Source organism: Telopea speciosissima, chromosome 4 (assembly GCF_018873765.1).
Source record: "Telopea speciosissima isolate NSW1024214 ecotype Mountain lineage chromosome 4, Tspe_v1, whole genome shotgun sequence".
NCBI lineage: Eukaryota > Viridiplantae > Streptophyta > Magnoliopsida > Proteales > Proteaceae > Telopea > Telopea speciosissima.
In genome coordinates, this window is record NC_057919.1 from 28,738,122 (window position 1) to 28,765,172 (window position 27,051).

Below are 27,051 nucleotides of genomic sequence, written 5' to 3' on the forward strand. Positions count from 1 at the left end.
TCCAAGTCTACATTCGAGAAGGAGATCACCGTCTCAGTCTTGGCTATTTTGCTTGGCTTCTCTACTACTCCCACGAACCTGGCATGAGCTTTGGCTTTCATTGTTGACTCTTGCCCCGGTCCTCCAAGTATGGTGAGGATGGGGCCTCCCTTGGTGCCACTTGGTTCTGCTGCATCTCTTCTTTCATCAGTGCAGTCTCTATCTCGATCCACTCTCTTTTCTTCTCTCCTGGGTTCTTCTCTCTCTCGATCTCGACCTCGATCTCGATCTCGACCTTGATCTCGATCTCCTTGGCCCGAATGACCATTGCGCCTTCACTTCACGTACTTGTCTAGGCTTCCGGCTTTCACTAGGTTCTCTATTTCTTTCTTCAGTTGGTAGCATTCCTCCGTGTCATGCCCGTAGTCTTTGTGAAAGAGACAGTACCTGTTAGTGCTGCGCTTCTCAGGTCCTGCCAGCATAGGTCGTGGCCATTTGAGTAGGTCACGGTCTTGTATCTGCATGAGGATCTGTGACCTGGTGGTGTTAAGGGGTGTGAACTCGAGGCTGCTTGCCCTCTTACTTCTTTCTGATCGATGGTCACCCCTTCCGGGTGGTCGATCACCTTTCTCTTGTCGCCGCTCAGTCCTCGATCTTTTATTATCTTTGCGGTCATCTGGTGCTGACCTCTTGTTGTCTTGGGTTTTGCCTTCAATTGCCTTCGTCCGTGACTGTACTATTTTGGCCATGTTGGCTAACTGGTTACATCGCTCCAGGAGCTCTTTCATGGTCTTGGTCTCATGACGTACCAAGTCCTTGATTAGTTCCATGTCTCTGATGCCCCCCGCTAGGGCGGCATGCTGGGTCTGATCATCTAGGTCGTAGACCTCCAGGGATTCCTTGGTGAACCTATTGACATACTTCCTGAAAGACTCCCCAAGGTTTTGGATCACGTTCAGCAAGTTGACCGTGGTCTAGCTTGACGCTGCTCTGAAAGCGGGTCACGAACTGTTCGCATAGCTCTGCAAACGATCCAATCGACCGTGGTCGCAGTCGGGAGAGCCATGAAGTTGTTGCGCCCTTGAGGGATGCAGGGAATGCTCGACAGGATACCACATCCGATCTACCGTATAGAGTCATCATGCCATTAAAGTAGTTGATATGGTCATTAGGGTCAGTGGTACCACTGTAGAGTTCAAAGGTAGGTAACCTAAACCTGGATGGCAATGAGGCTGACATGATCTCTTCTGAGAAGGGGTGTTGTCCAGGGATTGAGTGTGTCTCACCCTTGGTATGCTTCTTCAACCCTTCCAGTTTCTCGTCCAACTCTCAGAGTCTCTTGTCTAACTCTTCATCCCGTGCTTGTTCTCCACGCCTTGCTAGTCGTTTGCTGCGAGCTCGTTCGCGTCCTCTCCTGGAAGTCCCTTCCCATCTCGACTGTTGGTGAGATAGTGAAGGGTCACGTCGTGATGAATCTTATCTTGACCGCGAGGGGCTTCCTTCATGGTAAGGCTGGCTTCGCTCTGGTACATGACTTCCTTCTAGTCGACCATCAAACACTGACCTCCAAATGGACCCGTTAGGGTTAGGTACCCCGGATCGGTGTGATGGTGTTCTTCCTCGGTCTGACCGTGCTGGGAGGTCCGATGTTCTCCTTGGATGTTGGGAGTGATTCCTTTGCTGCCTGGTGTGCCCTTCGGATCCATCACCCCTGGGAGGTGATCTCCTAGGGCTTTGCTCTTGCCTCTGCTCTTGCCTACGATAATGGGTGACCGATTTCTGCCTTAGATATTCACGGAAGAGTCGTTGGTCATCGAGGATCTGACGCTGCAGGTCGTTGATCTGACCTACGGTCACTAGTGCATTGGGATCAGGTACTGGTTCCACGACGCCTTCAGCGGCTGCTTCAGGGTTAAGGTTAACTCCCCCATACTGTTGGCTCTCTGGGACCTCCCTCTCCTAAGAGACATGGTCTGTGGCTCTGCGACGTGAGCTCTCTGGAGGAGGTGATCTGTTCCCCTCCCTCGGGGCATTGTTGACTGAGGGAGCGCTCTTCCTGCGTACCATGGTTGATTAGATATGGAAACAAGCTAGTAAAGGTAATGGCTAGCGTCGTTCCCACAGACGGCGCCAATCTGTTGCGTCAAGAAATCACTCAGCTGTCCTTCGAGTGCCATAACTTGCAAAAGACCCTGGGGTGACAAAGGAGAACCGGTGTGGTTCCGGCCTAGGACTCTCCGATGCCTAAGTTAGATCTCTCTAAGCAAATAGATGAATAGTAGTATTCAATATGAGTTCAGATCCCCTCTTGGGGTTGTGTACCTTGCCTTTTATAGTAGTGCATGACGGTGTGGAGAGTCCCAGTTGATGTAGAGTGTTTGTCGTAGGTGATAGAGTCCCTGGGTAGCAGGGCTTGTTCCTGATTGGATGTCTTCCCGAGAGATGTAGAGTCCTACATAGACTAGGTAGTTGTCTTCTCGGGAGATGTAGAGTCCTTGATAGACTAGGTAGTTGCCTTCCTTAGAGACGTGGTGTCTTTGGAGGTCTTCGTATCCTTGATGGATAGATCATTTACGTGGTAGATGAGGTTCAAGGTGCTTGAGTCCATTCACTCCACGTGACTTGATAGGCGGTGGCCTAGAGTCCTTGACGAGTTTGTCTTGCTGATGGCGATCTGCGAGTGCTTGCGCTTGGGGGATGACCTATATGGGCATGACGTGTTCGGGGCATGCCATGTCTTGGGAGGTCCATGGGTCCACGCCCAGAGTGGGTGGTCCGTGCCTGTGGTCCGCGCTCGGGTCCGGTCTGGGTGACTCTAGCCTGGTTCTCCATTGTTGGGCTTTGCCACATGTCGCTCCCTGATTGGTCAGGGTGAATTTATGTTTATCTCACATATATTTTATGTTATCATCTAATCATGTGTTAAAATTTAGATTAATTTTATCTTCTCAATATCTTAATTCATTATATTAAAAAAATAAATGTTTATTTTTTTAACTATCAAAATTGTAAGAATTGCTAAAAAAACAAGGTAAGAAATTTTTCGATCTATTAGATCAATTTGGCATAATTAGTGTGCAAACATTTACTGCCACCAAAGTCAGAAATACAAAGAATAATTGTTCGATCAGGATTAACCAAGCTATACCCTGAACCAGAAAAAGACCTGGGTTAATAGCATAGGCCCGATATAGCTTAGGCCCAGGTGAACATGGGATGAACAACCCTATGATTTTTTATTAGGCTCATATTGGATTAAAACTTTCTTTTTTTTTCAATGTTATTACGATTTGTATCAATTTAATAACGGTTTGGGTCTATTTTTGCCCCATTTTTTATGTTTGGTGTGATTTTCAGTTAGTCCCGTGCAGTCGGTTTTCAGCCGATTCTCTAATACCCTAAACCAAAGCCAACCCAATAAAAAATCAGTTTGGTTCAATTTGGAGTTTTCCAAATAAAATTTTCTGCTTATAAAGTTCAAAAGACACCTCTCTACCCCACCCACCCACAAGAGTCTACTATGTGCGAACAGACAAGGGAACCCGCACCTTTTGTCTAAACCCAGGTTTTTTTTTATTTTTTGGTATGGAGGTCTAAACCAAGTTACAATACGAATAGGATTAGATATTCTATAATAAAACAAAGGCAAAAGGTTTTGTACACGGTCGTTAATGGTGCATGACTGTACTATCAACCATTGGATGGAGATGAGAAACCGTGTATTATACACGGTCATGCTTATCTAATGGTTAAAAGTACGACCATGTACCATAGATGACCGTGTACAAAAACCTGCCCCTAAATCAAACAAACAAACAAACAAACAAATGTTGAACAGTCGTGATGCCTCTACAACAACATGAGCCAAAGCGTGTAGAAGCATCAATCATGGAGATTTTTTCATTGTATAAGGAGATAAGGTGGTGATTTCAAGAGGGGGCTGTGGCTGGGCGCATGGACTATAGGATAAGGTAGCCTTCCTTTAAAAATAGGACTAGCCGACTAGATAAGGAGTTCATAAGGACTTGCTAATTGTTAGTACTGACTACTGAGAGGATCAGTAACTTTGAAAGGTCACCTGGTCCCTCCTTTCCTATTTATACTTGGAATGGTTCGTGGTTAGATGAGCCCTCTATGCGTGGTTGAGAAAGTTTCCTCGATATACAAGCAAAGGTTGGGTCTTAAGTCGTTTCTTTCCTGTCGTCTTCTTCTGTCGTTGTTGATTTACATAGTGGGCCCATGCCATGTGACTCTTAATCGTTGGCAAGCTATTTTTGGCTTATATCTATTGCGGCATCTTCCTTCTAAATCTTCCTTGAAATTTTTTTTTTTGTATAGAATCTTCATTGAAATCTAGTGGAGCCTTGGAGGTGAGGTCGACAAGAATAAATCTAAGTCTAAATGAATCGTACTGCAATGCAACACCTTGTATGTACATGTTTCCTTTCTAACATTCATTTGGAATACATTTTATATCCTCACCCCCGAATAATCAGAAGGAGAAATGTCCCGAAAAATATATGAAAGTCCCCTCATTGAATCGAGTCACCTATATATCTTTGTAGCCTAATTACTGACAGACGAGACCAACCAAACGGCTGAACACCCTTTGAACAGTTGGTTGTGCCAGGTGGAGAAAAAAGGAAAAAAAAAAATTTTAAAAAATATTTAAATTCAGTTTTTATTTTGGTAATATTGAAATCCAGTTTTTTTTTTTTTGTTTTTTTTTTTTAAAGAAAAATAATTAAATCCAATTTGTAACTTAGAATATTTAGTGCTTGACCGGTTACAAGGAACCAAACACCATATCTACCTATAAAATACCTATGGTTCAATTCCTTTGAGAATTGGAGATTGAAAACCCAAAACTCTCAAAGAGATTCCAAGAAAAAAAAAGCCTTCTTTCTCATCTAAAGCTCCAGCAATGTCTAAAGAGATTCTCTTGAACTCCTCTGATAATTATTTGGGTGTTTTGGGGATTCTTAGAGAAGCCCTACAAATCTTCCCAAGAAATGGAAAGATCATGGCTTCAATTGCTCTGTTCTCCCTCGTATCTAATTGTCTTCTCTTCTTAGGTTCCCATGTCTTGATCGAACCATTCCTCCTTGATTTGGTGACTGCAATGAAGAAAGATGTGGGAGTCCTTCTGCTCAATGAATTGATCATTGGAGTAGCCATGTGGGTTGTCTTTCTTTTCTCCATGATTGCAACAGTCTACGCTTCCGCCGTGATTTACTCCAGTGAGAAAATGACTCTTAAAGAGCTTTTAACACACATCGGAAGAACTTGGCGTGGACCGGCGATCACTTGGTTCTATATTTCTCTCATGAGTTTAGGTTGTACTTTTCTTGTTCTAATTATGTTTGGTTTACTTACAGTGGTATACAATGTTATGAACAATTTCGCCTTGACCACACCAGCTCTCTTGGTTGTTCTTTTGGTTATCGCCATAAACCTCTACTTCGGTATGGTTTGGATGGTTGGCCTTGTGGTCTCTGTTTTAGAAGATGCTTGTTATGGAATGGAAGCACTTCGGAAAGCTGGAAAGCTTATGGTGGGGAGAAAGCTTCAAGGATATGTAGTCACCCTTGTTTTGGGTCTAGTATTCATTTCGATTTCTGGTTTTCTTGGATATGCAACCAGCCATACTAAATTTTCGGCGATGGGGATACTAGCTCTGAATTTCATGTCGACAAATATCATCTGCTTGTGGAAAATCTATGGTGCAATGGTGTATACAGTTCTATATTTCGAATGTAAGAAGATCCATGGAGAAGAGATGAAAGTGGAGTTAGGTTCAGGCCATAGAATGTTCTCTACTGTTGTTCCCCGTTTTACTGCATCTATGGTATGATAAAGTAAGGTAAGGCTTCATTTCTATGCTTGTGTTGACTCTTCAATAAAAATCAAAAGAGCTTAGGCAATAGCTCTGCATTCTAATAGCTTGCTTTTTCTGCTTATCAATTGGGACTTGTAGACTATTAAGTTTTCATAATTTGATTATCATAAGAAAAAAAAGTTTTCATAATATAATGTAAAGTGAATTGAAGCCTGTTCTCTTCTTGATTTGATTTTAGGAAGATCTTTTCTCCTTTTATTTGTTTTATATTGAAGCGCGTGGGTTGTAAGATTTAGGCGACACTTGAATCTTCTTGTGTGAACCTAGGTTGCAACAAGAATCTCTAAGCCCATCAAGTCAATATGAGAAAAGGTTGGGTATGCTAGTGGTATATCGTATGCTAGCACCTTATATTTCTGTCTCTCTCTTCTTCCCTTTGAGGGGCAAGAGAGTCATTTCAAAGGGGGGGGGGAGGGGGAGGGGGAAGAGAGAGATAAACATGTAGGGTGCTAGCATATGGTATACTGCTAGTATACCCATCCCTCTCCCAATCAATATATTGAAAAGGAATTAAAGAAAAATAATGGGCATTTTAGGGATTCTATGTCAATCTTATTCTTATAATCATATTTTTATAATGAGAAAGAGCTAGCTGCCTGGTCGTGTGACCCCTACATCAGTGCGGAGCCTATAAGGGCTCAGGCAGGGGCTTCAACATGGATGGGTTTTTATATTTCACAGGGGGTAGGGCGGTATTTACGTGTGCTCCTATGTCTGAGCATAAGTTCCACATGGGCCACAAGAATAGGAGAGTCGATCTGTGTCCTCCAGAAGGCATGCACTCTACTAGTGTAACTCCACTCTACTAGTGTAATGTCCCCAAATCCGTCCAGGAGTTTCGGTCCTTAACGTTCCACAAGATCGATAGTCTTAGCGAAAAGGAACTGGAGTGTGAACAAAAAAAAACGTCATAGCTTCAAATTTTATTGGCAGTGTAACTAATCATAATCATTCACATAAACATAGCAGAAGTCTTTAAAAAATCCAACGACATCTACCTTGTTACAGTCATCTGTAAAATCTTAACAAAGACCTTAATACACTCATTCCATAAAGTCCCAAATTAAATCATTAAGTCCAGAAATTTCTAAACTAATAAAATCCTTAATATCCTCTAACAGCAAAAAATAGCAGGGTCCGTCATTATCGCCATGTGGCTCCTCCTCTTTGTCCGCCCGTTCACCATAAGCGAGTTCAAGTTCTAAGGATTCATTATTTGGAATTTGTAAGGGGGTAAGCTTTCAGGAAAAAGCTTAGCAAGTAGACACAACATAATAACCATTCGAATATTCCAAAATTAGAGACAAATTGAGAAATAACAGTAGTCAAGATTAAATGGAAATCATGGTAATAACGGAATAAAAGATCATAAACAAATATGAGATCATGCTATGCTCATGCTATAAAATAATTTTCTTCTTGAACATTTCTAATTAATTCTTGGTGAACATGGAATATAATCTTGTATACGGCTTGTAACGTGATACAACCTTTAACCATTTTCATGTTCCACCAATGCCAAATTCTTATAATTGTTCATATATCCTCAGAATCATGCCATAGTGTCCCGTAAAGTGATACAACCTGTAACGTAATACAACCTTAAACACTATATCATCACCATTAGGTAAAAATCAATAAATTCTTTATTTCAACCCAAATGTAGAACATAATATCCAACTCAGGTATTAACTTACAACATACTTTTATAAGCTTTCTCTCTTTAGACATAAGCACGTCAATAAAACACAATACTAGTATCACTATAGAAAATAAAAAAATTGGTACATGCTATAATCATTACATAAAATTTCTATGGTAATTAAACCATAAGATAGATTCACTGAAATAAACAAATCGAGATCTGAAATTAATCATAGTTTGGTTCAATATGGAATCACCTAAATCAGCATTCTAATAGGCATAGATCATTTAAAGATAAAATCGAGAAGACATAAATCATTAAAGATAAGAGTGAATAGAGCATCAAAACATTGGAGATTAAATTGAATAGGCATAGATCATCAAAGATAGAAATCGAAATCAACACAGATCATTAGAAATACAATCGAATAGGTATAGGTCATTAAGGATAGAAATCAAATAGACATGGATTCATTAGAAATAAAATCGGATAGGCATAGATCATCAAGGAAGACAAGGATAACATCAATAGAGCACCAAGTTTTTGAAGATCAAGAATGCAAGTATGGAAATTAGGAAGTGTACTTACAGCTTGAAGAAATAAAAAAAAAAAAAAATGAAATCCTAGCCCCTTTAGATAAAAGGTCTTCCATACCCAAATCCTACTTCCTTTGAATCACCCAGCCTAGGCTTGAAAGAGGATCCAAGTTGCACAATCCGGTGGGAGAGGTATGCTTCTTCCCCCTTCTCTTCTTTTCTCTCTCTCTCTCTCTCTCTAATTTTCTCTAAAAAAAAGGTCCAAGGGTGAGAGCTCCCTCCCACGATTTTGGGTTGGCCCAAAACAGGCTAGCTCACCTCAAATCTTGCCCAAGATTTGACTCTAAACTAGGTAAAATCTTAGATTGAAACCCTCAAAAATATCCTCCAAATATTCCTAGAAATCTCCCTTTCCTAACAAAGTTTAAGATTAAAAAAACTCTTACCATTACAATAGCCTATCTCATATTCTACTTACTAAATTCAATTAACCCAATATTATACATACTTTAGACCATTAATATTTCATGCACAACAATCATAGAAACTCAAATCAAAATCAGATCCTCTAAATATTTATTTTAAAGACAATAAAATTGTAACATGGAATCTTTGACTTTGACAAATCCAATGTTGACTCTTTGACTGCCACATCATCTCCTAAAATTTAGGCTATGACCAAACTATCCTCAAATACCAGGGTACAACTAGGAAGCTACCAACCAAATGAGCAAACAATTGTTCACAAATTGAAGTCAAAATGTGGTATGCATACTAATGAACCACAAATCATCCCAACCTATCAGAAGATACCACGTGTCCTGGAACAGCGGGAGATCACCCGGACACCGACAGCATGAGATCCACTGGGGGGTCACCCACACTTGGGCGCCACCCACTAGGGCGTCACCCACACTTGGGCGTCATCCCCCTTGGGCCAATGTTGACTTGTACATCCTTCCCCCTCAGGCCTTATCCACTGAAGAGTTGGGACCTCGACAGGGTACAAGTATGAGCTGGACTACATGACCACCACGTCGCGAACAAGATACACACCACCACGAAGGCTCTGGGCCCTCACCTACCACTTGCGTAACCTAGATGGACTCAAGCACCAGGGACCCTATCTACCACGTAGAATGATCTATCCGTCAAGAAGGACAATCCTACTGGGACACTAACGGGAAGGCAACCAACCAGGGAGGAGCCCTGCTACTCAGGGACTCTATCCACTCCGTGCTTCACTCTTCCATCTACGAAGAAGACTCCACATCAACTAGGGACTCTCCACTCAGCCATGCACCGCTATAAAAGAGGAGGTATCTCACACCCTCAACCCATCTTGAATAATCTCTATTCATCTGTTTGCTCAGGAGATCTCACTTTGGCATCAGAGAGCCCTAGGCCGGAACCACACCCGTTTTCTTTGTTGACCCCTTGGTCCTTTTGCAGGTGACGGCACTCGTAGGACCGCTCGATGATTTCTTGACGCAACAGATTGGCACCGTCTGTGGGAACGACGCTAGCCATTACACCTACTAGCTCACTTCCATACTCATACAATGCCGCCACGAAGGAAGACCGCTGCCTCCACCAACCACGTAACAAGGAACGGATCACCTCCTCTAGAGTGCTCTCGGCGCAGAGCCAATGACCAAGACCATGTCCCCCTGGAGGAAGAGATCTCACATGACGACCAAGTTGCGGTCGACGAGCCCAACAACGGCGATGCAAATGACGTAATGGTAGAGGTGGTACCTGACCCCAATACACCAGCCACCATGGGTCAGATTAACGACCTACAAAGATAGATCCTCGATGAACAGCAACTCTTTCAAGACTACCTGAGGCAGCGGGCGACGTCCCACAGCTGCAGAACATCGTCATCACTAAGAGCAGAGCTTGTACCACGATAAGAATCAAACCCTAGGAGGTCTTCTCCCAGGGGTGACAGATCGGGGAGAGTTGTAGGACGAGCAAGTCTTGTACACCAGCAGGGGGATCCATCCCAACATCCCAGAAGAACGACAGACCTCCCAGTAAGGTCAGAGCGTGGGAGGACACCAACACCCCGGACAAGGGTGCCAAGCCCGGAGAGATCCATCCGGAGGTCCATGTTTGAAGGTCGACTGGGAGGAAGTACCATGCTACCACGTAGCCGGACCTACAGGGAGGAGAGCCCCTCACCTTCACGCCAGGGTTCGTCATGGCGCGACCACTCACCATCCCGCCAACACTCAAGGAGGGAGGAAACTTCAAGGAGAGGACGGGAACTAGATCGCAGTGAACATCCTGCCAGGCATGAAGGACAGACACGAGATGAGGAGCTAGATCGAAGACTGCGCGACCTGGACGAGAAGCTGGAAGGGTTGAAGAAGCAGACCAAGGGCGAGACACATTCCATACCAGGTCAGCATCCGTTCTCCACGGAGATCATGTCCGCCACACTCCCCTCCAGGTTCAGGTTGCCTACCTTTGAGCTCTACAGTGGTAACACCGACCCTAACGACCATATCAACTACTTCAATGGGATGATGACCCTATACGGGGGATCGGACGTCATCTCCTATCGAGCATTTCCTGCATCCCTCAAGGGTGCAACTACCTCTTGGTTCTCCAGGCTACGAACGAGGTCCATAGGTTCGTTCACGGAGTTGTGTGAATAATTTGTCACCCGCTTCCAGAGCAGCGTCAAACAAAAGAAGACCACCGTCAATCTACTAAACGTGGTACAAAACCCTGGGGAATCTCTCAGGGAATATGTCAGCAAGTTCACCAAAGAGTCCTTGGAAGTTTGAGACTTGGACGATCAGACCCAGCACGGTGCCTTGGCAGGGGGCATCAGGGACCTGGACCTGATCAAGGACCTGGCACGTCACGAGACCAGGATCATGAAGGAGCTCCTAGAGCGGTGTAACGAATTTGCCAATTTGGCCGAGGTGTTGCAGGCCAGGAAGAAGGTGATCGAGGCCAAGCCGCAAGACAGCAAGACGTCAACACCAGCTGACCGTAAAAAAAGTAAGAGGTCCAGGATCGAGCGCCGCCAAAAGAAGGATGACCGCCCATCTAGGCGAACAGACCGTCGACCAGAGAAGAGTGAAAGATCAGGCAGCCCTGAGTTCACACCACTGAACACCACCAGGTCCCCAGATACTTATGCAGATCCAAGACTGTGACCTACTTCGTTAGCCACGACCCATGTTAGCCGGACCAGAGAAGCGTAACCCTAACATGTACTGTCTCTTCCACAAGGAGAATGGGCATGATACAGAGGACTCCAACCAACTCAAGAGGGAGATAGAAGGCCTTGTGAAAGCAGGGAGTTTGAATAAGTACATTAGAGGAAGACGTGATGGTTGTTCGGGTCAGGGTGATAGGGGCCGTGACCAAGACAAAGAAGGACCCAGAAGAGAAGAAAGGAGAACAGACTGGGACCGCCAGAAAAGTCAGAGAGATGCAGCAGAGCCTAGTGGCACCAAGGGAGCCCCCATCCTCACCATACTAGGAGGGCCGGGGCAGGAGTCCACCAGGAAGGCCAAAGCCCATGCCCGGTTTGTGGGAGTTACAGAGAAGCCAAGCAAGATAGCTAAAATCGAGACGGTGATCTCCTTCTCGGATGAAGACCTGGAAGGACTAAGCTTCCCACATGAGGATGCCCTGGTGGTACAGGTGGAGGTAGCCAACCGAACTGTATACAGGGTACTGATAGACACATGGGCATCTGTAGACGTGCTCTCCTTGGACGCCTATCGATAGTTTGTGTTCAGGGACGATCAGCTCAAGCCAAAACCTACCTACCTCCATGGATTCTCGGGCACGACTGCCTCCATCAGAGGCACCATTGAGTTACCAGTCACCTTCGGAGTACACCCTCAGCAAGTGACGATCATGGTGAACTTCATGGTTGTCAAGTCCGTGGTGTCATTCAACGGCCTCCTAGGGCGACCATCCCTAATAGCCCTCAGAGGAGTCGTATCACCACTCCACCTGAAGATGAAGTTCTCCACCGATAATGGGGTAGGTGAGGTCCGAGGAGATCAGAAGAAAGTAAGGGAGTGCTATGCGACCTTCATAAAGAAGAACAATGGCAACACCCGAGGAATGGCACTCTGCCTAGAGAACCTGGTCAGCAACCAGAGAGATGAACTGACAGAGAGGAGAGGTAGACCGGTGGAGGACCTCGCCACATGGCTACTCAGCAAGGATGACCCCTCCAAGGTTGTGCAGATAGGCTCACTATTGAACGACGACCAGAAGAACGACCTTGGGCACCTCCTCCAAGCCAACATGGATGTCTTCGCATGGTCGACCTCTGACATGCCAGGCATACCACGCTCCATAGCAGAGCACCTATTGCACATCGATCCGACCTGGAAGCCCATCCAGCAGAAGACGCATAACTTCCCCCTCGACTGATAGGCAACCATCAAAGAAGAGGTAGAGAAACTGAGCCAATCGGGGTTCATCCAGAAAGAGAAGTTCTCCACCTGGCTCGCGAACTTGGTAATGATACCTAAGCCTAATGGAAAGTGGAGGATGTGCGTCGAGTACACCGACCTGAACAAAGCATGCCCGAAGGATGAGTACCCCCTGCCCAGGATCGACTTGCTGATTGATGCTACCGCCGGCCATGAGATGTTGAGCTTGATGGACGCCTACTCAGGGTACAACCAGATCCTTATGCATGAGGACAATGAGCCCTACACGGCATTTCGGATGGACCAGGAGAACTATTGCTACCGTGTCATGCCGTTCGGGCTAAAGAATGCAGGGGCCACTTACCAGAGGATGGTCAACAAGATGTTCGAGAAACAAATTGGGCGCAACATGGAGGTGTAAGTGGATGACATGCTCGTGAAAAACGTCTAAGCCTACCAGCACCTCATCGACCTAGAGGAAGCCTTTACAGTACTGAGAAGGAACCAGATGAAGTTGAACCCCGCAAAGTGCGCCTTCGGGGTAACGTCAGGAAAATTCCTGGGGTTCATGGTCTCAGTACGAGGAATAGAAGCCCACCCGCCCAAGATCAAGGCCATCCAGGAGATGGCACCCCCTCGGACAGTCAGAGAGGTGCAGAAGTTGAACGTAAGGGTCGCAGCCCTTTCGAGGTTCGTGTCACAGTCGGGCCACAAGTGCTTGCCGTTCTTCAAGACATTGAAGAACCTCAGAAGTCCAAACAACTTCACATGGACAGAGGAGTGCCAGAAGGCGTTCGAACAACTGAAGGAGTACCTGGAGAGCCCGCCACTGCTGGGGCGACCAGAACCCAACGATGACCTATAGGTCTACCTAGCCGCCACCCCAGTCGCTGTAAGCGCAGTACTCCCGAAAGAGGAAAGCAAGGTCTAGAGACCTATCTACTATGTCAGCCATGTTCTGATTGACGCAGAGACCAGGTTCACTAGGATCGAGGAGGCAGCCTACGCACTAGTGGTAGTAGCCAGGAAGCTACGACCATACTTCCAAACCCATACCATCAGGGTCCTCATCAACTTACCTCTGAAGAAGGTGCTACATAAGCCAGACGTCTCTGGGCGACTGGTGGCCTAGGCGGTAGAGTTGAGTGAACACGACATCAGGTTCCAACCCCGGACAGCCATCAAAGGTCAAGCTCTGGCAAACTTCATCGCCGAGTGCACCCTATCTAAGATTGAACCAGAGGAAAAGGAACCAGAGGAATAGGACCGCGGATCGTGGATGATGTTTGTGGATGGTTTGAGTAATGCAACAGGAAGTGGGGCAGGCCTCATACTCACCAGCCCCAAGGGATTTCGGATCCAGTATGCACTTCGATTCACCTTCCCGGCATCCAACAATGAAGCAGAGTACGAAGCACTACTGGCTGGGCTCCGGGTGGCCAAGGCCATCCAAGTAACACACCTATCCATCCGGAGTGACTCCCAGCTCGTAGTGAACCAGGTGAATGGAGAATATGAGGCAATGGACTAGCGAATGGCGGGATACCTAGCACATGCCCAGCCATTGATCAAGGGGTTCATGAAGTTTGAGATGGTTCGCGTTCCCAGGATCGAGAACACCGCTGCTGATGCTCTATCCAGGCTAGCCAATGATGAATTCTGGAACCTGGCAGGGGCGGTGTACATTAAAGTACTACATGAACCAACGTACCAAGAGAAGCAGGTCAATGCCATCGAAGAAGGGCCCAGCTGGATGGACCCAATACTCAACTACTTGCAGAACGATGTCTTACCAAAAGGCAAGATCGAGACAAGGAAAATAAGGATGAGAGCTGCAAAGTACACCGTCCTGGATGGGGTGTTATACAAGCGGGGCATCACAGCACCACTACTTCGGTGCCTGGGACCCAGGGGAGCCGAGTACGCCCTGGCAGAAGTCCACGAGGGGATATGCAGCAGCCACATGAGAGGATGACCCCTAGCCTACAAGGTCCTCCGCCAGGGACTCTATTGGCCACGAATGCAAGAGGAGGCCATACAGTATGTCAGGAAGTGCGAGCAGTGTCAGTTGTTCGCCCCAGTACCCCATCTACCCGCCACCAAAGTGACATCAATCCTCAACCCCATACCCTTTGCCATGTGGGGGATGGACATCCTAGGCGACTTCACGGCAGCATCAGGAAACAGGAAGTACCTGGTCGTCGCCATTGACTACTTCACCAAGTGGGTCGAGGCTAAGCCCTTGGCCAAGATAACGGAGAGTGAAATGGAGAAATTCGTCCACGACGAAGTCATCTACAGATTCGGCGTGCCACAAATCCTAGTATCGGACAACGACAAACAGTTCGATAACCCCAAGTTCAGGGCATTCTGTCAAAGCTACAACATCGACTATCGGCCTGTCTCGGTAGCTTACCCAAAGGCCAATGGTCAGGTGGAGGTGACCAACAGAACATTACTAGAAGGGGTCAAGAAGAGGCTAGAGGGCGCTAAGGGGAAGTGGGTCGAGAAACTACCAAGTGTACTGTGGGCGTACCGGACCACAGTCAGAACACCCACAGGGGAGAGCCCATTCCACCTGGCATATGGCACAGAGGCACTGGTACCAATCGAAGTCCTCGCTATGTCCCATCGAGTCCTACACTTCAATGAGCGCACCTACGTTGATGGACTACGAGCAAACCTAGACTTCATCGATGAAGTCCGAGAGAAAGCACTCCTAAGGAATGTAGCCTACCAGCAACGAACCACCAAATACTACAACACCAGGGTAAGAGAGAGGTTGTTCCACCAGGGAGACTTGGTCCTGAGAAGGGCCAGTGCTTCCCAGCCATGGAAAGAAGGAAATCTATCAGCCAACTGGAAAGGACTATACATAGTCTCCAAGCAGATACGTCCAGGGACCTACCGCTTGAAGACTTAGGGGGGCAAGAAGGTAGAGCGCACTTGGAACTCAGAACACCTGAAGAAGTACTACCAGTAAGAGAAACACTAGTAGCAGTAGGAGTAGCAGAGTTACTAGTCAGCTAAGTAGCAGTAGCAGAGTCGGCAGTCAGCCATGATACACAGTAAATTTGGATTTTTAAGAGTTATTTGAAAATTTTATTTGAAATTTATATTGGGAAATTGGGATACACTTGTCTACTCTTGCTTGTTGGCAAACTACCATCAAGGTACGATGACCACCGAGGCGCAAGACCACCCAGGTCCGATGATCGCTAAGGCTTGTAGGCCACCAAGGTCCGCTGACCACCAAGGTGTAATGTCACTGAGGTCCGCTGACCACTAAGGCGTAAGGCCACCAAGGTCCGCTGACCACCAAGGCGTAATACCACTAAGGCCCTAGGCCACCAAGGCGTAATGCCACCAAGGTCCACTGACCACCAAGGCGTAATGCCACCGAGGTCCGCTGACCACCAAGGAGTAATGCCACCGAGGTCCGCTGACCACCAAGGCGTAATGCCACTAAGGCCCGTAGGCCACCAAGGCGTAATGCCACCAAGGTCCGTTGACCACCAAGGCGTAATGCCACCGAGGTCCGCTGACCACAAAGGCGTAATGCCACCAAGGCCCGCTGACCACCAAGGCGTAATGCCACTAAGGCCCGTAGGCCACCAAGGCATAATGCCACCAAGGTCCGCTGACCACCAAGGTGTAAGGCCGCCAAGGTCCGCTGACCACCAAGGCATAATGCCACTAAGGCCCGTAGGTCACCAAGGCATAATGCCACCAAGGTCCGCTGACCACCAAGGCGTAATGCCACTAAGGCCCGTAGGCCACCAAGGCGTAATGCTACCAAGGTCCGCTGACCACCAAGGCATAATGCCACCAAGGTCCGATGACCACCAAGGCATAACGCTACCTAGGACCGCTGACCACCAAGGCCCGTAGGCCACCATGGCATAAGGCCACCCAGGCCCAACAACCACCAAGGTCCGACAACCAGTATGGCAGGAGGCCACCAGCATCCCTCGACTGCCAGGGACCGAAGACCATCAAGATCCTACATAGCAAGAAGGCAAGTAGAAGGTAAACAAATCTACTACAAGCGACGGGAATCACAAGTACAACCAAGTTCAAAATCTCAAAGGTTCGCTGTTCACAAATACATATAAAATCATGGGGTGTCGACGGGAGGAGTCACGTCGGACCCTGTGGGGGACATCATGTCATCCTCAGGAAGATGAGCAACACTCTCCCCAGGCACGGCCACGCTCTCCTCTAGCAAGGCCACGGTCTCCTCAGGCAAGACTGCACTCGCTCCAGGCACAGCAGCATCATCCCCAGTGGGAGCATGAGTCATCGCAGACAGCATCGAGATAAACTCAGAGAATCTCAAGAAATTGTAGCCAGGGGTCTCCTTCAAAACACGAGTCGCCAAATCATGGACACCCCCCTCATATACGTCCTGGGTACTCTCGTGGAACAAGTCTATCAGCGTCCGAGACCCCCAGAACTCAGCCACAGCTCGCTCCCCAGCCACTGACAGCTCAACCTCACGACTCTCCCTCAACGCACCTCCTCCTCCAGGGCGCGGACTCTAGTCAAACTCTCGGCCGCCGCAGCAGACGCTACTCAGAGCTCCTCGGACACCACCATAAGCTTCCCAAACGCCACCTCGAGCTCCTCCGACACACTCCGCTCGCGTGCCTTAGCCCTCTCGCGGGCAGCCGTATGCCCCTGAAGCTTCCTCTCCACCTTCCGCAATGCACGCTTTATCTAGATCTCATAGAAGGCATGACCCTCCAGTCGAAGCACCGCCTCAGTAACACGGTGCTAGACCTATCACCAACATAGCAGACAGTAAACACCCCAAGTACAAGAGAGGCAATGACATAAAGAGAATGAGAAGAATAACTCACAGAGGCCATGTCATAATAGAGGCTGTACCAGACACGCGTCACTAAGCCCCTATAGGGCTAAACTCACAACAGGGAGCCTCCCCTTATCCAACCACTCCCGGGGCACGCCCTACCTAGACAGTGTCGTACCCTCCTCAAGGTCCAAGGAAAGCACCAGCGATGAAGCGACGGGCGGATTGACAGCCGCGCCGACCGAAGAAGAACTCACCCCCTTCCCCTTAGAGGGGGATAGAGTAGAAGGCCCTGGGGGAGCAACAGTGGGAAGCGAAGCAGGAGGTCCCGAAGTAGTAAAGACAGAAGAAGAAGAGTATGGAAAAATGACACGTACGCCGGACCTCGTCACATTGGAAGAGTCCAGACCACCCCTCCGCTTGGTCCCAGCGACAGCCAGAGAAGAAGGAGCAGAGACCGGGGGAACGTCGCCACCAGCAGCTCCAGAACCAGAACCACTCTCAAGAGGAACGATCAAAGAGCCCTTCCTCCACATGCAGGACCGGTAAACGTCAAGGTCCGGGCGCATACTCACTACATAACAACATCAAACCAAGACCACAGGACAAGTCAAATTGCTGACAAATTAGAAGATAAACGTGGATGCAAGCAAAAAAGGAAAAATCTTATCAGGACTCAACTTCCAAAGGCACAAGAAGGCCTCGGAATCCAACTGATGGACGTCGAACGAATCACGTCCCTGGCACTACCGGAGGGTGTCGAGCTCAGAGTCACTCAGTGCGAGAGGGAGGTTCACCCCCTTGATATCAACGGCCTCCCAGGTAGACCGCAACGCACATCGAGGGACTGTAACAAAAAAGAATCGATCCCTCCAGCGCTTCACCGAGTTGGTAATTCCCGCAATAGGATCAAATGTAGCGAGAGCCCCCTTGGGAACACGACGGGTGAAGTGGTAACACCCGCCATCTCCCTCCTCACTTATAGAAGTACAAAAATAGGGGAACATGGTGCACGCCCCTTGGGACAAAAACACATGCACTCTTAAAATAATCCGCCATGAGTTGGGTGCCACCTGCCCAGGGGTAAGGCACCAGTGCTCCAAGACCAACTCCACAAAGCGGGAGACGGGAAGACGTAGACCGTAGGTGAAGAAAACACGGTAAAGGCAAACCTCGTCCGCTCTATGGGAGTAGGCACGGTCATCAGGACCGGGGACACAAAGTATCTCGGGAGAGATATGGAACTCGTGACAGATGGAAGCTAGGTCCGAGGCGGTCAAGACACTAGCAGTCTGAGCCAACATACTGTGAGGGTCCCTAAACGAAGCACGGGGAACCCTGCAACCCCTACTGACACCAGAGGCAGAGCCTCTAGGAACCTCCTCCTCCCCATCACTGGCAGGGGGAGAGGGCAGTGACAAGGTAGTACCCGCAGGGGAGGATGACCCAGACAAAGACCCCCCAGGAGACTCAAGTGGGGCCGTGGCCGGATCAGAGTCATCAGGAGAGGACATGAATGAAGAAGGAGGGATCAAGCTACTTACTCGGAGCAACAAATCTCCAATGCCTGAAGAGGGATGTCAACCTGTAACCACCAACATGTGAACTGATCAGGGAATGACACCTCAAAAAAAAAAAAAAAAAAAAAAAAAAAAAAAAGAGACGAAAATGACCAAGAGACTGTGACCGTGACAAGGCGAGCGCGACAAAGGTAGGCGGGCGTGATCGTGACCTTGACCGTGGCCTGGACAGTGACTGTGACCGTGACAAGGCGAGCGCGACGACGCACTAGCGTGCATGTGTCGTGCGCGATGCACAAGGGGAGCGACGGACGTGACGGAGCGGGCGCGACGGGCGTGATGCACAAGGGGCGCGACGGAGCGGGAGCCACGGGCATGACGCCCAAGGGCGCGATGGACGTGACGGAATGGGCGCGACGAGCGTGACGGATCACGGGCGCGATGGGCGTGACGGATTGGGCACGACAAAGCATGATGGATCACGGGCACGACAGGCGTGACAGGTCCGTGGGTGCGACGGGGCACAACGGGCGGGATGGGTGCATCAGACAAGCGGGTGCACGACGGACGCTGGACGGCAACGAACAAGCAAGCCACAAGGCACCACAAAGGCAAGCCACAAGACACCAAGTCCCAAGGCTAATGGGCAAAGGAGGACATGTGACAAACACTTGGGGGGGCACACCAAGAGAGGGACAAAAAACAAGGTGGAGAGAAGAGCCAAAAGACAAAAAAGTGAAAGGAAGAAGATAAGAGGAGAAAAGGAAATGAGTGGAAATGGAAAGTGAATGGGGAAAAGGAGAATGTGTATCTCTATAAAAAAAAAGAAAAGAAAAGGTAAAAAGATGTGAGAGGAGAGGTTTGAACTCACAACCTCTCCCTCACCCCCCAATTCGCAGACCTGCCCCCTGAGAGAAATTATTTGCTACCAACCCCCTGGATAATTTACAAGTGTATGGAGGACTCTCTTGAGCATATCGTTCCAAGAGAGTGGGGGCAAATGATGAACCACAAATCATCCCACCCTATCAGAAGATACCATGTGTCTTGGAACAGCGGGAGATCACCCGGACATCGACAGCATGAGATCCACTGGGGGGTCACCCACACTTGGGCGCCACCCACTAGGGTGTCACCCACACTTGGGCGCCACCCACTAGGGCGTCACCCACACTTGGGCGTCATCCCCCTTGGGCCAATGTTGACTTTTACATCCTTCCCCCTCAGGCCTTATCCACTGAAGAGTTGGGACCTCGACAGGGTACAAGTACGAGCTGGACTACATGACCACCACGTTGCCAACAAGATACACACCACCACGAAGGCTCCGGGCCCTCACCTACCACTTGCGTAACCTAGATGGACTCAAGCATCAGGGACCCTATCTACCATGTAGAAGGATCTATCCGTTAAGAAGGACAACCCTACTGGGACACTAAGTCTCACGGGAAGACAACCAACCAGGGAGGAGCCCTGCTACTCAGGGACTCTATCCACTCCGTGCTTCACTCTTCCATCTACGAAGAAGACTCCACATCAACTAGGGACTCTCCACTCCGCCATGCATCACTATAAAAGAGGAGGTATCTCACACCCTCAACCCATCTTGAATAATCTCTATTCATCAATTTGCTCAGGAGATCTCACTTTGGTATCGGAGAGCCCTAGGCCGGAGCCACACCAGTTCTCTCAAGTGACCCCCTAGTCCTTTTGCAGGTAACGGCACTCGTAGAACCGCTCGACGATTTCTTGATGCAACACATACCTTAGAAATCCTGCCATGAGAGTTGCTTAGAAAGCAAGATGAGCTCAACAATAAATTGTTTTCCTAGAATTAATAAGGCATGCATTACAGTAGTTAACAAAGGGGTTAGAGGTGACAAAAATGGTAGTTGTATGCACTACGGTTGCTACCAAAAACTGGAAAGAGAATCGTGCTTGCATTGCAAAAGTAGGGTGATCCCTCTTCTTCCGCACCTACTTTCTTCACGGAACCTAGTTGTACAAGAGAATGTTGCGACTTCACATCTCCATCTATCAATCCATGAAAAGACAAGAGTTGGATAATAGAGGAAGCAGTATGTTTGGCATCAATTTATTGAGACTTTTAGATTTGGGCACACAATAGAGGCAAGGGAAAATGTTACAGAAACACTCTTCACCTTGTTTGCGGTTCATGACTACAAGAAAAGAATAGAAGAAGGGGTTGTTGAGAAGTGAAAGACGTACGTCATAGGAGCAGCTGGTGCATTTATATTGTTTGTTAGACAACCAATTGGAACTAAAGTAGTTTTGGACTAGGAAATGATGGTGGCCGGCTTAATTGGTATAAAGCGACTAAGGACTCCTAATGGGTGTTTTTTTTTTAACAGAAATCAAAAAACAAACTTTGACCATATATAAGGTAAGTATGAGCGATTGATAAAAAATTTCTCTACCATAGAATATATGCAGTTGCAATAACTTGTACGAAAAATAACTTAATTGATACTTACTTTGATTAGTTCCATCCAATATCTAAGTTGTTCGAGTATAAATCGGTAAGATTTGTGAAACATAAAAAGGTTGAAGTATGTATTCCTCGTTTATTTTTAGGAAACCCAAAATTTAAATGCAATCGATTAAAGATGACAATTTATAGTCACAACTCATTTAAAAAAAACGCAATCAATGATGTTTGTTTGTTAACACAACTAAATCATGTTTACCCCAAAAAAAACAACAAAATCATGTATTCATATGATAAGGGTGACATGTGAATCACAAAACAAGACATAGCAACTAAGCATGTTGTTGCGTCGAGAAATCTCCACAAGTACTCTTCCTGTCTAACCACCTGCCCAGAAGTAGAGGAGACACCAGAGAGCCGATTTGCACCAGCGGGGGATTCTCTGATCACTACAAGAAATCCTATTTTTTCCGACGGTAAGAAATATGGTCCGTAGCCAAATATAATTTTCTACGATGGTTAATATAGTAGCGTAGCAGAATATTATTTTCTGCGACGGTTTGTGACTATCTGTCGTGGAAACTCTAATTGGGCAACGGTGTATATTTTCCCCCGTGGAATGTTATTTTTTCCGACGGTTAGAAATATGGTCCATAGCCAAATATAATTTTCTACGACGGTTAATATAGTAGCGTAGCAGAATATTATTTTCGGCGACGATTTGTGACTATTCATCGTGGAAACTCTAATTGGGCAACGGTGTGTATTTTCCCCGTGGAATTTTATTTTTCCGACGGTTAGAAACATGGTCCGTAGCCAAATATCGGAGCAAAATATTATTTTCCTTGACGGCTCTAAATTATCTGTCATAGAAACTAAAATTAGGCGACGGTATATATTTTTCCGTCGTGGATTATACATGTATAACGACGGTATAAGTCTTATCGTCGCGATTTTATGATATGTTTAACGACAGTACTAAAGATACCGTCGCCCAATTGCCTTAAATTTTTAGCGGGCTCCTGAGTTTCCAGCTTCCCGCGTTCTTCTATCCCATTCCCTCATGAAACATCTCTCTCTCTCTCTCTCTCTCTAGCCAACCATCTCTACCCCATTCTCGCACGACGGAGAAGAGATCAGCGGTCAAGCGCTAGCTCCTCGGAGTTCTATTCCTCACCGTCATCACGAAATCGAAGTGGAAGGCCTCCCCCTCTGTTGATTTCAAGCCTGCTGTCATTACTGCTGGAGTACCTCCTTTTTCCGATGAGTTTTACATTTTTCGATCTCAAACCTTCCACCAACAATTTTAGTGTTTCAAAAGCCTCTCTCATCGTGAAACCCTAACCTCCAATCGGACTCACATCTCTCATAAACCCCCAATCGGACTCACACCTCTTTGATTCCCTAGCCGCAACCCCTTCTCTACTATCGCCTCCCCCATCTCTGCAACCTTCCCACTCCCTTCTCTACTGTCTGCCTCCCCCCCTCTGAGCAGTTGCCTACGGTGGCAACAGAGTTCTCTCTGCAAGGTTTGTCTCTTTCTCTCTCTCTCTCTCTCTATTTAAGGTTGAGTGCAATGTTTCCATTTCACGGTTTTGTTGAGCATTTTTTTTTTTTTTGGGGGGGGTTTAAAGCTCTGTATATGTTTAAAGATATAAGTATTTGTACAGCTTAATTTTTTCTGGGTTTAAAGCATTTGTATATCGTTTAAAGCTATAAGCATTTCTGGGTTTAATTCTTACTAGTGTCTAAGAATTGAGTAGATTAGCATTGGTCCATTAGGGGGAATGGCAGAGATGGTTTTGAGCAGAAGGTCTTTACATGGTTTTATTTGTGATTTTGGTTTAAAAACATTAAGCCATGGATGAGGCACTTCCCAAAGTCCTCTATTTCTAAGTTTTTTGTCCTCTTGCTCCACCCGGTTGTTAAATCAAAGTAGGAGGTATCATTAATCATGCAATACTTGATTATGGCAGTAGGCTTAATTGTGAAAATACTTGATCCATAACTTGAAAAATAATAATACTAATAATTAAATGAAAATTTGTTCTTCCTTACCCCGAAATTAATCAGAACTTGTTTAGAACCTCTTGAACAATTGTTGCCTCATTATAGAACAGTGCCACTTCAATAATATAATCGGCAGCGGCATCATTGATGCTTGAAGGCTAGTTACTTAGTAGTAAATGAGCCAAGGGTTCACTATTTCCTGATCTCTAATAAAGAAACTGAAATCATTGTAGTACAATCTTATATGTTTTACCTGCAGATAGAGATCAAAGTAACAAGCATTCAATTAATGGACAATAATATATAAATATAGTTTGTATTAATCATATATATCTGATCACCTGCCATAGGAGGTGCAATCTCTAATATGATCCGTAATCTTACGATAATACCAAATTGCCCTAGTCCACCTAAAACTCCATAGAAAAGTGCAGAATTTTTCTCTGTTGAACAAGTCACAAAATCTCCTCTCTTCCTTCACTCATAAAAAACTCCAAACAAGTCAAATCTCCAGGTTCATTTATTTAATATAATTCTTTTTATTCTAGGTTCAAAAACAACAAAGTACGTAATCACCCACAAGGTAGGACTGCAGGACGTAATTGAAACTATTGATATCCGATAAATCGAACTCGATGGGGTGGGGAACAAGGTCGAACAGGCCTCTAAGATGGATGAATAACTCCTTTAAGTGTGATTGAGATCCAATGGTTAAATTAGGAAATATAGACATAGTTCTGAAATTAGTAAGTAAGTTCGGAATTAGTAACTGACTAATTTTCAATAGAACTAACTAGTGGATGTGGTTCAACTTCTGGTCAATGGAAGAATACTAGTGGTGGAGGAAGTATCCAAATAATCTCAAAGATCTGCTGGGCAGATTGAGAAATATAAGGAAGGAGAAGTTTCAGCAATAGAACTCCAAGAAAAGGTCAGAACTCACAATATATCAGCAACACAACTCCAGTAGGTTAACGAACAGTTGTAGGGATTAAGCATCACTACAAGAAATATGATTTTTCGCGACGGTAAGAAATATGTTCCGTAGCCAAATATAATTTTCAACGACGGATACCATAGTATGTTTATTTCATGTATATCTCCCTTTTAGAATGTTTTCTGAAGAACCTCTTAATTGCTTCCTAACAAAAACGGCTATGTAATTTGTCTACCTTGTTATACCAACTATGCATGTTGTCTCATTAGACTCATGTAGTCTTATTGAATGTAGTAACTATTATTTCTTTCAAGATTTCAAAATTGATATAAATTAGAAACATTTAGTACTTCATGTATGGTTGGGGTTTTATAGGATCCGCTTTGCCTCACCACACCCTATATTGAGATGGATTGGGGCGGTGATGAGTTTTTGTTTGTAATTTAGTGGTGACAGGGTTGGTTTGGTTCAGTACCTAGGATATGGTGGTACAGAATGACTAGCCACAAATAAAAAGAGAAAAGAAAGAGAAGAATAAGAATACTTACAAGAGGGGGAAAAATCTGACTTCCAATTACTTACAGTCACCAATAATTTGTTTCAAATGTTACCTGAAATTTGCATAGTCAACATTACCAGAAAGGACCTGTAACTGAAGTCCATAAGAATCGTGTCAAAAAAATTTTGAGAAATGCACCCAAAGCTGTGAACCAATAGCCTGCTATGGTCTAGAACAGCAGGTCTGTCAATAACCCTCCAAAAGAGCAATATCAGCAAGATCTGTTTGCAACTCTCATCACAACGCATATTATGTGTGAGGAATGGGTTGCTAAAATTAAAGTGAATCCGACAGTTAGATTGGGAAAAATCAAGAGGTTGTGATGACTAAAATTAGAAATATAAGGTTAGAATCAGTAGCAAACAGCAACTTAACTAAAAAAATAGCAAGCCTTAAAATATCACTTAAGGAACAAATTAGTATAGCAAATAGAAAGTAGCTGCACAGAATTAGAAACGAAGCCAATAAGGCTCTGTATGGCAATGTTTCTATTCTAAAAAATCGATTCTAGGTGGGGGGCCTGCTGTCGATCCCTTTTGCCATTTCTAAGGATGTGTTTGAGAGAATTAGAGTTGGATGGAAGTTGTATGGCATAGCTCGTAAAGCTGGTGAACTCCAAATTCCAAGTTCTAACTATCAGTTCATCTCATGTGACCTCTTAGACCCAATTCAAACTACAGAGAAGGTCTCTTTGCTTGAAGATGTAACTCATGTGTATTGGATCACTTGGGCAAGCCAATACCCATTGGATTCCCCTGAGTGTTGTGAACAGAACAAAGCTATGATGTCCAATGCTTTGAATGCTATTCTCCCTAAAGCCAAAGCATTAAAACATGTCTCTCTTCAAACTAGAGGTAAGCACTATCTCTCTCTTACTAGCCCTAGCCCTTCTAATAGTAAACCAATTCTTTACTATGAAGATAGCCCAAGAGTTGATGAAGGTCACATCTTCAACTACATTCTTGAGGATTTGTTGATGGAGAAACTAGAAGGGAAGGTGGCTTGGTCGGTCACGTACTAGGATTGCTTATTGGGATTTGTAATAGAACTTATTATAACTTCATAGGTGGGCTTTGTGTCTATGCTTCAATATGTAAATATCTTAACCTTCCCTTCTTATTTGGAGGTTCAAAAGAGTGTTGGGAAGAAGTTTATATTGGTGGTGCAGATGCACGGCTTGTTGCTGAACAACATATTTGGGCATAAACAAATGAAAATATCTCATCTACTAAAGGTCAAGCATTTAATGTCACGAATGGTCCAAGCTTCACTTGGAAGGATATCTGGCCTGCATTTGGAATAAAATTTGGAGTGAAATTGATTGAAGAAGAAATGTTTTCATCGGATTTACGGTTTTCGGAATTCATGACTCGATAAGGGAAGTATATGGGAAGAGACTGTGAAGAAGGAAGGTCTGAGACAAACCAAGATGGAAGATCTAGCTAATTTGCCTTTCATGGATATCTTATTCAGATGCTCACACAAGATTTTGCTGTCACCGGAAAAGGCTAATAAGCTTGGTTTCACGATGATGTCCAAAATATAGTTGCAGTCCTAGTAGATGTGGCCCTTACTATTATTAACCTATTTACTAGATCAATAAGAGATCTATTTTTCTGAATAATAGAGACAGTCTTAATTACCAAATTATTATCCAACATAAATGAGCCATTGTGAAGAGCTTTGGTTCAACCATCAAGCTAGGTCCTTGCTAATAAAAGGGTGATTAATTAAGGTGGTCAATCGCTAATATATCTCGAATGAAGTAACATGTAACAAAGACAATAGTTCTCGCTATGGATTTGGCATAGGATCCATAGTTGTGAAGGCATCGCCTAGGTGTCCAGGCGCTTTGGTCGCCTAGGCGGGTACCTTGTTCGCCTACTTGGTGTCACCTTCAACTTTGGCCCTCTCCACCGCCTTGGGTCGCCTAACCCCCATGACAGCTATGATAGGATCAGGTGGGATTCCTGTTTCATAGCCTTCATCCTTTTTTCTCCGTTGATCAAGTAGATCAGGTTAGTTTTCTTTAAATTTTCTCTACATTGCGCAAGTTAATTCTCCCTTTTATCTTGATTCTACTTGCTTTAATTTCATACTTTTCATTCATCCAAAAAAAAATCATACTTTTCTGCTAATCAGTTTCAGCCTTACTTTACCTTTATTTCTATTCTGTGTACCTTGGTTCTTATCCTCATCTTAGATCTGTTTTAAACCTACAAAAAAGCTATTGATTTCGATCTAAGTCTTTGTTTTTGGTTTTCTTATCTCAAGTTTGATTGCGAC

At 45.6% G+C, this 27,051-nt stretch overlaps 1 protein-coding gene and 1 pseudogene across 1 annotated transcript; both read left to right on the plus strand.

Moving 5' to 3' along the window:
• The first annotated feature begins 4,903 nt into the window (after positions 1-4,903).
• Positions 4,904-5,833, plus strand: LOC122659161. Its single transcript, XM_043854304.1, has one exon. The coding sequence runs from the start codon at positions 4,904-4,906 to the stop codon at positions 5,831-5,833; it is 930 nt and encodes a 309-aa protein (XP_043710239.1).
• Positions 5,834-18,802: 12,969 nt separating this feature from the next.
• LOC122659162 lies at positions 18,803-26,311 on the plus strand (annotated as a pseudogene).
• The last annotated feature ends 740 nt before the right edge of the window (positions 26,312-27,051 follow it).

Bases quoted from the DNA above. Each gene is read 5' to 3' on its own strand.
- LOC122659161 (XM_043854304.1), top strand. From the start codon at position 4,904: ATGTCTAAAGAGATTCTCTTGAACTCCTCTGATAATTATTTGGGTGTT.